Genomic DNA, 17904 nt, shown 5'->3' with positions numbered 1-17904 from the left:
ACCAGAAGTACAGAGGCTTTGTACAACTATACTTTGGAACCCATCAGCTGACAGAAATGTGGAGAGAGTCTTAGCGAATAATGGATTTCCAAGGTCCTTCATTATATTAAACATTACCCACAATTAGTGGTCCGCTAAAGAGTACTGCGCAAAAACACACACACCTAAGAGTTTAGGTGAGGAAATATGTGCACATAACTTTCAACAACCAATTTCCAACAATAAGATTCTCAAAAGAACTTCTCATGAGCCCCACCCTATAATGCAGAAAAACCTGGCCTGCAGCTTATTGAAAGAAAAAATGTTCCTTTGTTGGAGCTTTAGCTTTCTTTATTCTCACGTCTTGGTGAACTAGGTGCATACTGAAGAAAGCCAAGCTTTAAAAGACCAAAGGACAATGTTGCCTGTACGTTGCCAAACGAAAAAGCCGAAAAAGGTCTTCAATGAATGCTTCTTCAAAGTTCGACAGTCTCCACAAAATCCTCGGCACTGAATGTATCCTGTACAGCGCAAAAACGACCAAGTTTCTAGGAAACTTGAAGCCTCGCTGTAAAGCCTCCAACCAGTGTGAAATTGACCTTTGTGTCACGACCCATCAGCACCTAGCAGAGCCTGGTGCCTCACACAAGCAGCACACTTGAAGTTCAGTCGCACAGACTTGGAGTGTCATTGGAAAGTGCCTGTCCATATAAGAACTGACGGTCCATAGGCAAATTCCACATAAAAAAAAAGAGATGGGCAGTTCACACACACACGCGCACACACACGTTTTCTGTCCCGAAGCCGAACTGTTCCTGACAGCACGTTCATCTTCAACACAGTTGTAAAAGTCCAGGAATCAAGGTACAATCTGTGTCAAGCACTCCCCACATCAAGAAAGACTCAAACAATAGCAATTCATTTTGCTAGCACAGCAAAACGTTACAGCAAGAGCATAACAAACAGACAAGTGTACTGCAGAGCCAAGAGAAGCTGAAGAGGCCCTTCTAGCGAGCAGTTTGCAAGAGGCAGACAACCTGTGTGGGTGGGGGGTGAGCACTTCCCTTGCGGAGTGATGACCAATGCAGAGCTACCGGTGATTGACCCTGGTGCTCACAGCCTGGAGCGGTAGCATTCTCGGGACGTGGTCTGGTACTCTGGATCCCAGATCACTCCTTGCTATGGCTCTGTCCCGAGTGCAGAAGTGCTGTTCCCACCCTCACGGTGGAAGCAGGCTGACTTGAATCATAGACAGGTCTAACATGTGCCTGCATGTGCGGGAGGAACTCTAGGCAACAGGACAAGATTCACTCAATTCTACGCACACTTGCACACAAAAAATACAACTAATAAAATGTTAAAGATCACTTTTGAGTGCAGCCTGCTGCAAAAAGAACATAAAAGCGTAACAACATATGTTCAAGTTTAACGAGTTGTAAAAAGTTTTGTTCTTGTATTGTCGACACATCTGTGGCACTAACTCCCAGGGTAAGCAACCACGCTGTGTTGAGTTGCTTGAGCTGCAGCATTAGGCGCACAGAGCTCTGGGGATGCCAGCGGAGAGAGTCACACGAAGCGACCGGCTTGCTCAGCTTTTGGAACCCCTGCACATTACTTTCAAGGTAGGGTGCTTGCACCACTTTGCACAAACTTTGCCACTACTTGACTGGTCATGGCCAAGCTGTCTAGAAGAGTAGATGCATGCTCTGCCCGCACCCCCCCGCCAATTTGTGCTTGCGGTGCGCAACAACAGGTTATTGCATATGGACCGTGTACAGATCACCGCAGCGACGCCGTCAACAAGCTTTTCCTTTGAGTGTTGATAAAGTTGCTATCGCAATAATAGCACACCAATGTTCTGGCTAGGCATAAATGTGGAGACCGGAGACATAATGTGGCACCTGACCAAAGAAACCTTACCTTTGATATTTCTTCTGAAATTGCACGGCTTGTTGATGTTCTCTGAACTTGACGACTGCCTGACGCTGGTTCTTGTCAAGTATGATTTCCTGTGAGAAGAGGTTTCATGAATATCACTTGAAACTTTGGATTAAAAGGTCACCTAGTAACCACATTTTGCTAGAATGTTCATGCAGAAAGTAATGAGAGTGGGCATATACATTAGAAGTGAAAATACAGTCGCCGACCGTTTATTCGGACACCTTTGTGACACCACCACTCGTTTCATTGAAGTAATGTAAACTCACAACTGAAAATTCGGACGCCCCACAATGCGCCGTTCTATTTTTTGGACTCCAGCTGCCTAATCGAGCGCGACGTTGAATGCTATGACAAGCTGTCAGAGATGTCTACAATGTAGCGAAGCCTTGGAATGGAGTAATGGGTTGCACTCTCCAGCGCCTCCTATTGAGTTGTCCTCTTTGGCTTCTCCTGAAAGAATGCCGCTCATGCCGAGTCCGTGCTTCTGCCTTGACTGTCGCCATTGTGTATTGCCGCTGAGTGCTGTGCTGTCACAACTTCGGTCCTCATTTGATGCCCCTGGCACTTTGATCCCGTACCCTGCCAGCTACCATGCCTCAAGACGGCGCCCAGCAAATGCCTTAGCCTGCACCGACCTCATGTCCCGATGTTCCTCGTATTCGCGACCCCCCTGTTTTCACTGGCACAGATGCGAACGATGCAGAGGACTGCCTTGCAATTTACGAGCGCGTGTCCCCAGTAAATGGGATGAGGCAGGAAAACTGACCAACTTGGTTTTCTACGTCTTGGGTTTGGCAGGCCTGTGGTACAACCACACATCAGATTTTACAACGTGATCCGACTTCAAGACCGCCATTATCAACGTGTTTGGCCGCCCTGCCGTTCGTAAGCTGCAGACCTAACAGCGCTTACGGGAGCGAGCTCAGCAGGCCAGTGAATAATTCACCAGCTACATCCAAGATGTCCCTTGATTTGTGTAAGAAAGCGGACGCCACCATGTCGGAATCTGACAAGATCAGGCACATTATGAAAGGCATCGACGAAGATGCCTTCACCATGCTGCTCGCCAAAAACCCCAGCACAGTGGCAGAGGTCACAACGCTCTGCCAAAGCTATGAGAAGCTGCGCTGGCAGAGGTCCATGACCCGTCACTCTCCAACACGCAGTGCCGAGCTCGCTGGCTTGTCGATCATATCCGACCACTCCGCATTGCTCGCAGAGGTGAAGTTATTCGTGCGCGAGGAAATCGCGCGTCAGTTCTCTCAGCTGAACTTTGCTTACGTTCAACAGCTGTCGACCACACTGCAGACCACACTGCAGTCGTGGCCTATGCATGCCGACGTCATGCATAGGCCACGACTGCAGCCCACCATGCTGTCATATCAGCTGCCGCCCCGTCAATCATGTCCTGCACCATGGGTAGGCCCTGCCCCAATGAACCAATGGTGCACATCTGACAACCGCCCCATATGCTTTGCATGCGGTTACACCAGCCACGTGGTGCGTTATTGAAATGATGTGCAGCCGCCTAGAGTCGCGTCGCTCGCCACCAGCCAGTCGAACCGCCCATATTACGACCCACCTACGCCTCTGTCACCGACATCATGCCAAGCTCCATATACTTGGCGCTCTCCATCTCCATGACATCGCTCATGCCTTGTTTTTCATCGCTCATCTCCACGACATCTGCACATGCCGTGTTTCAATTAAATTGTGCAGGTTAGTTAGGTCATAACAAATATGCTCACCTTTCTTTATAACTCGTGATTTATAGTATTCAAATTCGATTCGAAATTATTCGACCAAATCACCAGTCGCTTCGAGCCTAAAATTTACTATTCGCACAAGCCTAATCTGCTTGATAGCATGTGTGCTGTAGTGCATCATTAGAAGTGTACTGCATGCTCTTAATTGGCAAAAACCAAACACACCATTATTTTCTGCCACTTTTAGGAGTGGGACAGGTCCAAGTGTGTTTGCTTGCACAGATGAAAGCAATGAGCTGTTGCCACATTGGCTCAAAAAGCTAGTGTTGCACTAGGGGACCGAGTGTTCTACTCGAAGCTAGCACTTTCTCCTCCCAAACGTTTGAAGCTTGTTACCGAATCGATTCCGTTCTTCTTTGTCAATACTGCAGGTGGTCCACACCTTAGAACAAGTTTTTGTATGAGTACTCTATTAGATTTCAGTGGGAACACTACTCTAAGGAAACAATCACTCACACGCACACACAAAGACTCACAGTGACAACTCCACAAGAACGGCCAAGATGGCGAAGTGAGTTTTCATTTGTGGATGCCGACAAGTTTGACACCAGCACTCTGCCAACAGCTGTTGCATTTGGTAGCCTAGCCGGCGCATGCATCATCACAGCTCCAGGTGCCTGCACGTGTAAGAAAAGCAATGCACATTGAAAAGATGTTTAATTGGGAGGTGCTAAAGACTCGTGTTTCGAAGCATGTTTTCTTTCTTAGTAGCATACGTCAGACCGCAATGCAAGGAAAATGGACAGAACAAAGGTACCTTTGCAATAGGTGAGACATGGTTATGATAAGGTTCGAATGTAGTAACTTTAAGACAGTGATGTCCAAAGTTAGACTGGCATATTGCTGATGAAACACAATAAGAACAAAATATAAAATGAGACCTTAAGAAATAAGCTCCTAAGGGCTGTATTATTTATTGTCTCTGCTGGCCTCTTGCAGTGACAGGTGATAAGAAAGGAACAAAACTGCCATGTAATGCAGCCCTTAGTTGGTTAGGGCTGAAAAGGAGTACTACCAAATTCATCAAATTTGGAGGCCAACTCCCACAAGTGGTAAGGCCAGTGCACACGGCAAACAAAAGCCATTCGTAACTTGCCTGGGGCCGCACTGTTGGCACACCGGGAGCGATCAGGCGTGGTGGCATCATTGCCGTTGCTCCTGCAGCATTCACTGCCTGCAGCCTTCCGTTGTTGGACACAATGCGGATGACCTTCCGCGGTGCACCAGCGGTACCTGTTGCAGCCAGGCCCGCTGTGCGCACAGGCCCAAGACGACTGGCTATGGTTGCACCACCTCGGCCTCGTAGACTTCCCACACCACGTGGAGGAGCCATCTGGAAAGTGCCACGACAGTTTGGACTACACTCACTACGGCATACTTTATGACAAGCATTGCACACCATCGTATTATGCGAGATTCATAACAGAAGTTACCCTTCAATGGCTTACTATATTTACTCAAACCTAAAACGTACACAATGTTTTCGAGTTTAAACCAAGGATGCGCTTGAATGAAACTCCAACAGTTTTTTAAGAGAATGCTATGGCATGCCCTGATACTGATGATCAGAGAGCGGTCTGTGATACACTTCATGGATAGCTGAAATGCATGCCTGTGGAGGAGAACCACAACACAATAGCGAAGCACAATGAAAGAGGACACAACAACAGCAAAAAAGTATGTTTTTATACTCGGGACCACAGCAACATCATCAATATTTCTGAATTGCCAGTGAAGTTTCAAATGTAGGTGATCATACTGTACTCTTACGTGCACATTGTAAGGAACAAAATAATTTCTCACATATAACCCACCCCTGCATATAACCCGCACCCCTAACTACAACTCTACAAAAAAGAAAAAAAAATGTATGTAACCCCTGCATATAACCCACACCTAGACTTTTTAAGCACATTTTTCTGTTTTCTGGTGTGAGTTACAGTTGCCGATCGTTTATTCGGACTCAGCGGGAACCACCGAAAAGTCCGAATAATCGAGAGTCCGAAAAAAAAGGATTTACCACAAAAAAAGCACCTGTATAGACCCAGTGGACGGAAAAGACTTGTCAATGCGTGTCTGTAGACATGCACATTTACACGCAGCCTAGTCGGCCTGTATTTCAGCCAATGTTTGGCCACCCCTGTGGGTTGGCTATAGCACTGCAACAGCCTACGCTAATTCCGCATTTGATGGCTGTGGTGTGGGAGGTGCGTCATCACAGCAGCCACTGTCCACATGCGCTGGTTCGAGTAGCTGACGGATGATCTCATCGCGCAACTCGGCGAAAACTCCCGAGCAACTTCGGATTGAGGTCAGCCGCCTCCCACTTGGCGAATAATCGCTGCATTTTTCGCCATTGTCAGGGCCTTGTTGTTGCCACGTTTCTTTAGTTCCGACAGCGCACATGGAACGGGCGCAGATCAGTCCCAGCCACAGAAACATCCGACAATGCAAACCCTCAAACGCCAAAAGGGAACGATGCTGGGCTAGCTGATGTTGTAGCGCTTGTGTTGGCGTACTCTCTTTGTACGAGTATAGTAGGAGTTAGTATCCGCGTCGTACTCGTACGCGCTGTCATTCACCTCAAACGCTGCACCGAGCTGATTCCTATCTCGGCTTGGCTTGGCCTGCTGTGCAATGCTGTTCCGCAATAGCCGTTCAATGGATACTCGACTGACTAAAGCCAAAAGGCAACCGTTACGTGTAGCTAACAAACAGAGCCTCCGAAATCAGCAATTTCTGCGTGGATTTTTGACACTGGCACAATCGCCAGCTATCGCCAGTGGAGCATTTCAGTGCTGGCAACCCAGCGAAAATATTGCAAACATTGCTGACAGCTTGTCGTGGCGTTCAATGTCGCACTCGATCAGCCAGCCGGAGTCCGAAAAATCGAACGCCACACTGTGTGGCGTCCGAATTTTCGGTCGTGAGTTTGCATTACTTCAATGGGACGAGTGGCGGTGCTGCGAAGGTGTCTGAATAAAAGAGCAACTCCAAATTTTCAGCGTCCAAATAAACAGACGGCGACTGTATATGCAAGAAAATACGGACTGCGCTGTGTCCTGTGACAGTGAGTGGACCCTTCCTTTAGTACATTTCGCTACACGAGAGTGCTGTATCGTGGCAAAGTTGAGCTTAACATCATTCCACATTGCGATGCACATTGCGAAAACTAATAACGTTTGTGTGTACACTTCATTTGCATGAAGACACCACTTATTTCGTGTGGCACCTAAAAAAGCAGCCATGTGGTAGGCATGCCCCTATGGAAAGCCGTTGGTGTTCCTCAGGCCAGAAAATTTTAGAACCACTACCTTTTGCTATCATTTTCTTTTTGTGGTGGGGTCAGCACCACTTTTTGGGAGATTTATGGCCATGACTGTACAATGAGGAGAATACCTGAATGTTTGTATCATGATGTGCTAACACTGTGAGGTGCACGTGTCAAGCTGCCCACGTGTTACCGCTGTGTTGTGGTGAAGCACATTGTCCCCTCCAGAGGCGTGACCAATGACTGCCCTGTATTTTTTTCTTTCTTTGTTTCCTTATTATGGTGGCAGCAACTAAGACGGGGTGCTTCACCTATCAATTGGGGTGTGCGAATATTCAAAATTTCGAATATTTTTCGAATAGTGTTTGCTATTCGATTCGATTCGCACTGGAATTTTACTATTCGAACTTCCCAGAAACAAATACAGTCAACATCCGATTGAAAGTGACCCCTTCAAATTTTCAATATGCTTCGCCTCATTACACTCTCGTATTGCGGCAAAGCTACCTTTCAAGCTCCGTTACGGTCAAACTTTGCCAAGACACAGTCAACGTCTGATTGGAAGTGGTCCCTAGATTTTCATTATGTTTCACCTCATCACACCCCAGTATCGCGGCAAAGCTGCCTTTCAAGCTCCGTTACAGTAGAACTTTGCCAAGACACAGTCAACGTCCGACTGAAGTGGTCCCTAGATTTTCAGTATGCTTCACCTCATCACACCCCGGTATTGCGGCAAAGCTGCCTTTCAAGCTCTGCTACGGTCGCAAATGTACTAACTCAAGAAAATGCTGATTCCAACATGAAGATGAAAGATGTGGCAGAGGTGGGGGCTCAATTAATGCTGTTTCAGACCTGAAATTTGGGCAGGAAGTCCGAAAAATCGGCAGCCGAAGCTTTTTGGCATCCAAAATTTCAGATGTTCTTATATATCGACGTCTACGAGGCAGATTTGGAACTCCGGACTTGAAGGGAGCAAACCCTTGTCTGCCACATCAGTTGGGCTTCCACAGAAGTTGAAAGAGGAGGACAGGCTGAGGAAATGACATCTTTGCCTATCATGTGTAAAGTGTTGTCGGCAACACTTTAAATGCACCAAATCATGTACATAAATACAATTCGGCCTCTACATCGCCTCATTCTTGATAAGACAACTATGAAACACCACCCCGACAGTGCTTCGTCAACCTAGGGAAAAGAAACACTTTCATGTAGCTATCTCATAACAATATGCCTAGGAATACTGTCTAACATTTTTTTCTGCTATTTCGCTTTGAAGTATTCGAGAAACATTCTAGAAATATTCTAGAAATATTTGAAAAATATTCTATTCGATTCGCACTTACACTTCAATATTCGAATTCGCTTTGCACCCAAAATTTTGCTATTCGCACAGCTCTACCTATCAATCATTAGCTTTGCTATGCGGCATTACCTTATGGCTCCAAGAGGACGTCGTTTCCTCAGGTTTTTGGCAAAACCGGATGGGGAACAGCTACACAGCATCAAAAATCTTCTAGTTTACCAGGATGGTGCACGCTGCTGCTTCAAATCAAATTACCCAGTCAAATCTACATTAGAATGTAGGGGACTGCAGAAGTTCTTCGAATTAAGTGGGATTTCAAAATAACAGAGTTTGAATTATTATGTTTTACTGTATGACTGCTGTGCAACAACTATGAAAACCGTAGAACAATGACTTTTTCTTGGTATCTACACAGCTGAGATTGACATATCTAGAGTCTGGCAAAGAAATATTTTCTGGATCAGGATTTCGTTTACACCAAGCCAGGAAAAAAATTTCGATGCAAGACATTTCCAAAACATCTGAATTCAAGTTAAAGAAGGTGTACTGCACTTTCAAAGGGGTGCAAAAACTCATTTAGGTATTGCTGTCCTTTGTTATCAATTGCCCAGATCGTCATATATCATCTGAAAACAATTTCTTTTGTTCATTTTTGCTTGAATGGTGAGCAGAAGCAGTTTACGGTACCAGTGGACAAATGCTTGCTAACACAAACATAAAGACAACTTGGACAGAATGGAATACTCCAAATGGAGCATTCCACTCTGTCTAAGTTGTGTCTCAATGGAGCCAAACATGGAATGCTCAATTTCGTACCTCTGTGTTCATTTGGTTGGCAGGGCCAGGAGCTGGAGGTGCCGTTGTTGCTACAGGCGGCTGCTGCTGCTGCTGTCCAGTTCGCCTCACAATGACCACTTTTTTAAGAACAGGAGGAGACTCCGTCTGTTGCGCAGGAGCTGGTGCCGCTGGCCTTATGCCCAATCGTTGCTTCACGTTTCCGCTTGTACTGGCTGCAGCCTGTGGCTTCTCTGTTGGCGTGCTCGTAGCACTGGGTGCTGTGCTAGCCACTGCAACAAAATATTTAAAAAGGTAGTGTCTATATTGCCGGCTGCCGGTCAATTATATCGGTCGACTGGTTACCGGCAGTTCTTTCCTATTGGCTGCCCGCGACCACGTGACCTCAGCAGGACGGCCCTTTTCGAGCTTTTGTTCGCGTGTCGGATCGTACGCCATTGGCTGTCCGCACGTGTAGTCGGTAACGGCGCTCCGCGTGAACGTGGCTCTTTTTCTGGTCACTGCCACTTGGTAACACAAGAAGTGCACGTTTCCTGCAGTCACAGTCAAATTGACGATACATTGGCGTCCTCGCGATACCGGAGATGCCAGCCTCAGGCGTCCTTTGACTCCTCAAGTTGACCAGCCCGCACGCCTGCCCCGAAGGGGCAGGCGCGCGGGCAAAACAGCGCGTGGCCGCGACAACAGCCAGTAGCGCGTGACGGAGACCCTGCCAACCGGCCATTGAGCGTCAGCGAAATGGCCGCACTTGCGAAGCGAGGGCGAAGCCACGATTAGCTTAGCGCACCAGAAGGGCGCAGAGGGCCTTCACTGAGCAACAGGAAAATAATGTACTCTCGTTTGTGGAAAACCATCGATGTCTATAGCGTTGAAACGTCTCTCGAAGCTAGGCAAAGTGTCGCAGTGACACGGGCATCACGCACAATCATGCACATGTATTGCCGGCACGACAGGCTCACCAGAAATGTGCCGGCAGATAAGTCACATGGTAATGAGCATCCAATAGAGAAAAAACTGCCGGCAACTTTTCTTCCGGGATAATATGCCGGCTGCCGGCACTATAGGCGCGGCCATTTAAAAAATACAGCTTTCACAATTCAACCACAAAAAACAAGCATTTTCTACAGCTTGAACGTGAGTTGTCAGAACACAATTCTACTATACATAAGCAAAGAATGTTTAAAAGGGCTTAACTTTAAATACTACTGGTAGCACACTTTTTCCATGCAGTAGCGTACTATATAAAAATAAATGCAAACAGTGCAGCCCCTACACACTCCAATGTTCACATTTCTTTCTGAGTGCTTGTAATCTGGCTGGTAACAAAAAGACACTAGTCATTCATGATGCAATCAAGGACAACTCTAGCACCACTGAGGTAGGAGTACGATGAAAACAAACAGCGGAGCGCTAATGTGCCGCGCCGTTCGCATTTCTTTTTATGGCCTCAGTATCTGCTTTTCCTCCTGTCCCCTCCTTGACAAGCACAAAGAGCAGACTTTACGGAGTAAATCACTTATTACGCTGCATATGCTAGTCGAAAGCGTGTCTTGCTTTGCATTTTACTTGGTACCCCCCATTGCTTGCTGCTCGAGAACAGCAGTGGCAAATGGAAATAGGTGAGAATTTCAAGCAAGAAAAAGAGTGCTGATGTGATTTCATGAACTGATAAGCCACGCACGTTAAGTGTGGCGCAGTACACTTTTCTTTCACATGCTTTGCCTCTATAAGCATTATCTGAAATTACACTTTCTACAAGGTGCAATATTTCAGTCGTATTTAGCATTTTGTGTTTTCTGTACCTGGTGGTTGCGCAGTAGCCTGGAGCCGTTGCTCCAGTAAGTCTTTCTGTCGCTGCATGACAGCAAGCTTGCGACGCTCTTCCTTGATGCGCATAACTTGTTCTCGCAGCTTCTTCTGCTCCTCAATTTTGCGCCGAAGCTCTTGAGTGGCTGCATCCTGAACAAAGAAAGAAAATTATATGGTCTCACATAAGTACACAAGTCTGTGCAGCATTACCGAAAAACACTGCTTACTAGAGCCTAAAACAAGATCTCTCAAACAGCTCATGATAGTCTTGAACATTTCACATTCCTGTTCCTGTTTTTCTTCCAGAGATCATAAAAGCTTCACGAGGTTACCATTCTGCAGAACAACAGTTGAGAGGGTTCACCTATAGCAAAGCAAAATAACAATAAAGGAAAGTCACCATTTCACGAGACTTTAAAAATGAAATCACACAGAGCCAGAAAAAGCTAGATGCTCACAAAGTTGAATGTGGCCCAACCCCGTTTAAGGCTAATTTAGTTAGTGAAGCAGTGGCCTGGTAAGAAAATTTGGAGTGCCCCAATGTAGAAGGTGGGTCCTTAGAACAGTTCAAAGTAGAACTGGTGCCACAAAAACGACACTCGCATGGTACGAAGCTTGTTGCACCGCTTCTGAACATCCAACATGCTTCCCTCTGGATTATGGATAACTTTATTGCACCAAAGGCTTTTCGCAAATACAATATTGAGTATTCGGCACAACAGATTGCTGTGATAATGTCAGGGATGTTACCTCTTCAATTGCTGGAGGCAGCGTTGCCTTCTCAGGTTCGGGTGGCGGCAAGTAATCCAAGATCGGCACTTCCTTGATGTTAGCGTTGTTCACCGTGCGAGCCGGTGGACCCTGGCTTTGCTTTCGAGGCTGCAGCGTATGCAAAAATATTAAATAGAAAGCTTTTCAACAGGTGTTGACTTAAATTGATTAAACTGTCCATGTTTTAACATGATTGCCACAACGGCAGTCGCACACAAAGAAGGGAAGTCACGCACAAACAGTTTCTGCGAAATGCCTATCTGTCCCAACTAAACAAGCAATGCATCAACTTTAGATGGTGCATAATGTGAGAATTACAAATGCTCATAATGCCACATGTCCGCAAGCATGCCACTACAGTAATACCTCGTTAACTCGAACTCTCATCTCTTCCGCGGTACGAAATTTTCCGCAGTACCGAATGATTTCCCATAGGTGCAATATATATATACAGCTCAGACCACTTATAACGTAACTGCTTACAGTGCAGTACCGGCTATAATGCGTTTTTTTCTGACTCCCATTTACCCTCCCCTAGAACTCCATGTATACGCATACCGCTTATTGTGCAGTACCCCGAGATGAAAGACCGGCTATAATGCGGCGGCCGGAACGTTCTCAGAGATGTGAGGGAGTGAGCGCGCTTCTCAGCGGAGATGCACCGGCAACGGCGTTACAAAGGAGGAGGGGATGTGGAACGAAAGAACAAGGAGTGGGGGGAGAAAAAAAAAAAGGCATGGCGGTGGGGGGCAGCAGCCTGGCGGCAGCCCGGCGCGGGTGCGTGGTGTGAGGAGGTCGAGCGGTTGCGTGGCCGACGGAGAAGCTTTTGCCCCCTTTGGCCGCTTGATATTCGCACTCCGCTACGAACGGGTGCCCGCATCCACATCAAGAGCACGTTACCGCTGTTTGTCTCCGTCGGGAAAATAGTTGCTTCATCGTAGAGCGCAGATATTGCACGTGCGACCTCGATTCCCCCGCAAGTAACAATGCTTTGAAACGCGATTGAGCTTTCGCCTTTGCCACCAACAGGCGTACTTACAAGCTTGGAATAGTTTTTCAGGATAGTTGCCGCGGCTGTTCTCCCGACCGTGAACCGAAAGTTCGTTTCACGCGTGATGCCCTCGGTTTAGCTCGCGAGTGCGATCTCTTCTACTCCCGATCTCCATGTTGTCAAGGGCAAGCTTCTCGCGACAGCAGGCAAAGTTGCAACGCGCACGCTAGGCCTAACAAGCGCTAGCTGCCATGTCGGCAGCCACGGACTACAGAAGTTGCGGTTTGGTGCCGAGTCAATGAAACATTTTGCAGTTGTTGCATTTAGAAAAGGTGACCTACATCTTTAACGAAAACGTGGGCGTGTGAAACACTCGAGTGGTGGTTCGTGGTCGCCATTGTTTTCGACAGCGCGCACGCATAGTGTGTTACCGCGGCGACTTCCCGTTACTGCGCATTTTTTCCGCGTTCGTTATGTCGGCACTGCAGGTCCGCGGACGCTAACCGTTCAACATTTTCAAATGTAGGATGCCAACATTCATCCCAGTCGTATGCCTCGATAGTCGGAATCGCGCGCCTGCCTGTTGGTCATGTTTTGCACACGTGCAACCTTTCGAAATGTTGTTTTGGTTATAGTGCGGTACCGCTTATAGTGCGGATATTCGCGACTCCGGTGACTTACGTTATAAGCGGTCTATGTCGTATTGCCCTTTATGTCGAAGTATTTCTGTGGCCAATTTCGGTTATCTTGAAATCTTGACTGAGAGTGGAACAAAAACTTCGGCGCTGAACCATTTCACGAAATACTAGCGGCAAAATGTTATACATTTTACAAGGGTCGCGCGAGGCTGCCGCGCTTATGACGAAGTGGACACTGTTCCCGAAAGTGAAGTCAGAACCTAGCGGTATAACAACTTTGTCAAGCAACCCTGTGTCACATCATGTGACATCATAGACGTGCACAGAGGCAGGCCCTGCAAAATAGCACGGGTCGCACATGTCGTTTTGTTTACCGTCAGAGATGCGATTTCAGCATTTTATTTACGCAAGACATGTCGCGCGGATTTTTTTGTCGGCCGTGCGATGTGGTGAGGATAATGCCGCCAAAGCAAAGCAAGTCACTGATGCTTCAAAGAAAGGTAGCCCTAATCAAAGAAGCAGATTCGAGCTCGATGGATGGATGGATGGATGGAAAAACTTTATTTCGTCAGAAAACAGTTGGGGACATTTCCGTGTTAGATGGCCATCAACCCAAGGTTGACAGCGACCTGTGTGGCCCACTACACGACCCTTGTCTGGACGACTGTGTCTGAGCTGGTCAACACGGCCTCCCACTGCTCGAGAGAGGGATCACGCATAATATCAGCCGGTGGCGGCACCATGCTACATTCCCACAGTATTCGAGCTCAAAGTTTCCGGACGTCAAAACAGCGCTGATTGTGTGGTTGCATTGTGCGAGAGGAGCCCCTTCCTGTCACAACATTTACAGAGAAGGCTGATTCTCTGGACTTAGCGGTGGGCTACACTGATCTCGCCTGCAGCATCAGCTGGTTTGACCTTTTTCTTAAGCGAAACAACGTGGCATCACACACGGGGATCGCGGCAGTGTCGATGCAGCTACTCAAGGGGTGACATCAGCCGAAACAAGAAACGTGCTTCGCTTGATGCGAAATAAAGTTGAGTGCAGCGGTGTGGAAGATCACCACATGCGATGTGTTAAGCAACTCGAGAAAGCTTTGCTAAGTGCAAGTATTACTGAGAGGCAGACCAGCCTTAGTCGGTCTTTCTGCACTAAATAAAAAGGCAGTGCCAAAAAATACAGCTGGTTGATAGCTCTGGTATGTCACTGCAATGAACTCCCGTTAAGACAAACTCGGTTAAGACGAATTCTCGCTTATACCGAACAACACGGGACATTTGTTTGGTTTCCCACAGACTCAATGCAAAAAAAATTCGCTTAAGATGAACCGCCCAACTGTAGTATTCTGTTAAGACGAACTTGTGTGGTGATCAACAACGCTAGCGATTCTGCGAAACGAACACTGCAGTCTTGGTGGGGCATTCAGGCGACTGAGAAAAAGCAAAAAAAAAAAAAAAAGAAAAAAAAAGGCGCTTTCTGGAGCAAAGACGCGAAGCAAATCGCGACGCCGAGGGCGCGAGATGAACAAAGAAGACCAGTCAGCGGATAAAGCCGGTATCCCCTCTCAACCACAACCTGTGGGTGGGGGAGGTGTGGGCTTTATCAGCAAAGTACCAATCAGAGGGGTCAGGTGCATTGTCATCGTGATCACACAATGGCGGCCGAGCACATGTATGCACGTATTTTGTGGTCAGTTCATGTTGGTTCGCGTAGGACCTGTGCGCGTTGTATCTGTTCCCAGTGAAGTGCAAATTGTGATGAGCCATTTTGATTATGGAAGCACACGACCAAGGAAGGCTATTTTGCACAGTGAATATAGCTGCGTTGTGTCTTTTTCGTGACGAGGCTTGTGACTGTGAGTAGTCCGATGGGATATCTTCAGCTGCACGTCGATCAGGAAAAGTTACTACGGGCCGAAAACGGGAAAATATCCGGACCTCGAAGAAAACCTTGCAGACTTTCTTAAGCAACTCAGCGTATAATGACTTTGTCAAGGCAACAGCACGCGACCGAGGCGTATCCAGAAGTGATCTTAGAGCCAGCAAAACAGGCTCACAGAAGAAAAGGAACTGCCAGGACAATAAATTTTACATTCTTTGAAGGAAAATTGTGCTTGTCTTTTTTTTTTTTTTTCTAATCGTCAACATAGGAGCGTGTTACCGTTTTATCATTAAAATGTGGTAGCAAATATCTTCATGGGCATTTTTATTTTTGAACACGCGAAATCGGGTGCTTGTAAGATTTGTGTAAATACTCTGCTTGAAGGCATAGCTTTTATCTAGACGAGCCAAATAAATGCTTTTCCTTGTCTTTCTGCCCCCATTATAAGTCTACTCCATTCAGTGTTCTCAAGTAACATATTGGGATGCACTTGGCATGTTAGCATGTCTCTTTTTGAGGGCACTTCTGATAAGCCGAACTCCTAATAAGACGAACAGATGACTGCGGTCCCTTCGAGTTCGTCTTAATGGGAGTCTACTGTATTTTTCTTTAAAACCTTTACAAAAAGCCAGTTAGGCACTCCTGATAAGAAACTTTTTAGATAGAACTGGACTTCTCAATGGAATTTGTGCAACTTTGCTTATCTCGAAATTTTTTCTGGTTTTTACCACTTCAAGTTAACGAGGTATTACTGTACACGAGTACGGCAAACAGCCCTTTCCCATTCTCCTGCAGGGAAGCCAGGCTTCCTCACGGCAATTAGGTAAACATTATGCGCTTCTTCTTTGTTTGTTTTTGTTTGCCTTCTCCTGTTTGCCTACTGTCGTCCAGTTTACTTTCTCGAATACTTGACATTTTTATTGATGACAAAATAAAGTAAAAACATGCTACAAGCTCTAGCAGAGAGTAGCAAGGTGCCTACAAGAGTATCTGAATGCTATTTGAAACCAGCTTGTAACAGTTCCTCCAGTAAGTTTCAGTTTAAGTCAAATACAGAGAAGGTTGAAAAATAACAGTTTACATAACTAGGGACGTTCAGCGCAATAACACGGAGCCACAAGAACCCGCCCAACCCGCCCAACTCGCCGCACTTGTCAATAACAGTTTAGTTCACCGAAAAATAATGATTCACCTTTGGTTCGAACACTTCCATACCAGTTCAATTCAACATTTTGGTGCTGGAGGCACACCGCCACAGTCTGTTCATACGATTGCCTTGAGGATTTGTGAAGGCTGCATAGGTGCTGGCTGTTGTCTGGCTGACATTTGATACCAAGCATACTGCCAAATGCTTTCGCCACACAACAACCATTACATATGGACAGCTTTGTTGTAAAACATTCATTGCCCGATGCTTACCATGCGTGGGGTTTCAAGACGCGGTGCTTTTGGTGGCGCTGCAGTAGGTTGGGCAGGGCTGGGCCTCTTGCCAAAAGGTTCACGTGGTAGTGGCGGCTGCTGAAACCGCGGTGGCACACCGAAGCTTGCGCCTGCCGACACAGGACCTGTATAGCGTGGTGGGCCTCCCCCTTGCATTGAAGGAAACATACTTCCAGCAGCCGAGCTCTGTGGTGGTGGAGGCTGGTGGAACTGCCGCTGTTGTTGTTGCTCCTGCACAACACAATTATCCATACTGTTGTCGCCACTGCAAGATTCCACTTATACAGAATGGCACAAGAAGGCAACCCCTGTGTTTTGGCTTCCCAAATGTAATTTTGAAACAAGCTTTTGCAAATGCCAAGCATTTCTTGTGAGCTTCTGCCACTTTGAGCATGCATGCATGCATGCATCTGCACCCACCCACCCACCCACCCACCCACCCACCCAATCACCGACCTACCTACCTACCTATCTAGCCGCCTACGACTTTGTGCTATCCTGGCCATTTCGTTAATGGGATGTTTGCCAAAACTGGTATGGCATAAAATGACTGTATAAAGAATATAAATGACAAGTCATGACATAAAAATCATGACATGCATGTCATGAACGGCATGATTTACATGCCATGATCTTAGTGCTGTTGTGGCTGCTTCGTTAACTTGATATACACTGAAACCTCGATATAACGAACACGGATATAACGAAATATCGGTTATAATGAAGTAAATGAAGAATAGTCTTGCAATACATTCAGTGTTAAGAATATACGTTTATAATGAATTTTCGGATATAATGAAGTTATTTTCGTGTAGGATGTAACTTTGTTATAAAGAGGTTTGAGTGTATACCACAATTGCTATGGCGTGACAATAAAGTACAGTATAACGTCGTTACAATGGATCTGTTTACAACCGACATTCGGACATTACATACCAATTTGCAGCGTTATGCCGACCTCCGCATTTGTTCCATTGATTGAGCTTCGTTTACAATAGATTCTGGTACAACGAACATTCGTATATAATTGACTAAAATGTCAGACCAGCAAGGTGGTCAGGACTCCTTTAGAGCGGACTTTTCTACCACGGACATACAAAATTCAATATCTTCTGACTTCAAACATCACTTAGCATACTTTCGGGATAGGAACAGCGCACCACGGATATCGACGTACCGAACGAAGGCCGCCGATCTCCAGTCTGTCAATGATCAGCTATGCCTAGCTGTAGCGACAAAAAATCGGCGCGCAGCGTACTTGGTGTTGCGTTTCGGGACACTGACGCGCGAAATTGCTAGCCGCTGCCCCCGCTTCTCC

At 46.6% G+C, this 17904-nt stretch overlaps 1 protein-coding gene across 3 annotated transcripts in view; it reads right to left on the bottom strand.

Moving 5' to 3' along the window:
- Positions 1–319: 319 nt before the first annotated feature.
- LOC119388070 (RNA-binding protein 33) overlaps positions 320–17904 on the bottom strand; it is a 61513-nt gene continuing 43928 nt past the window's right edge. For 2 of the 3 annotated variants that reach the window (XM_037655685.2, XM_037655686.2), the window contains 8 exons: positions 16566–16817; positions 11615–11743; positions 10858–11014; positions 9077–9327; positions 4783–5019; positions 4163–4303; positions 1900–1988; positions 320–1247 (listed from right to left, as the gene is read on the bottom strand). In XM_037655685.2, the coding sequence (XP_037511613.1) occupies positions 1199–1247; positions 1900–1988; positions 4163–4303; positions 4783–5019; positions 9077–9327; positions 10858–11014; positions 11615–11743; positions 16566–16817 (1305 nt within the window). In that variant the 3' untranslated portion in view covers positions 320–1198. The remainder of the gene's footprint in view (positions 1248–1899; positions 1989–4162; positions 4304–4782; positions 5020–9076; positions 9328–10857; positions 11015–11614; positions 11744–16565; positions 16818–17904) is intronic. The other variant, XM_049413815.1, reaches the window with a different exon arrangement.

This window comes from Rhipicephalus sanguineus, chromosome 3 (genome assembly GCF_013339695.2).
Source record: "Rhipicephalus sanguineus isolate Rsan-2018 chromosome 3, BIME_Rsan_1.4, whole genome shotgun sequence".
NCBI lineage: Eukaryota > Metazoa > Arthropoda > Arachnida > Ixodida > Ixodidae > Rhipicephalus > Rhipicephalus sanguineus.
This window is presented reverse-complemented; position numbering and strand designations above follow the sequence as displayed.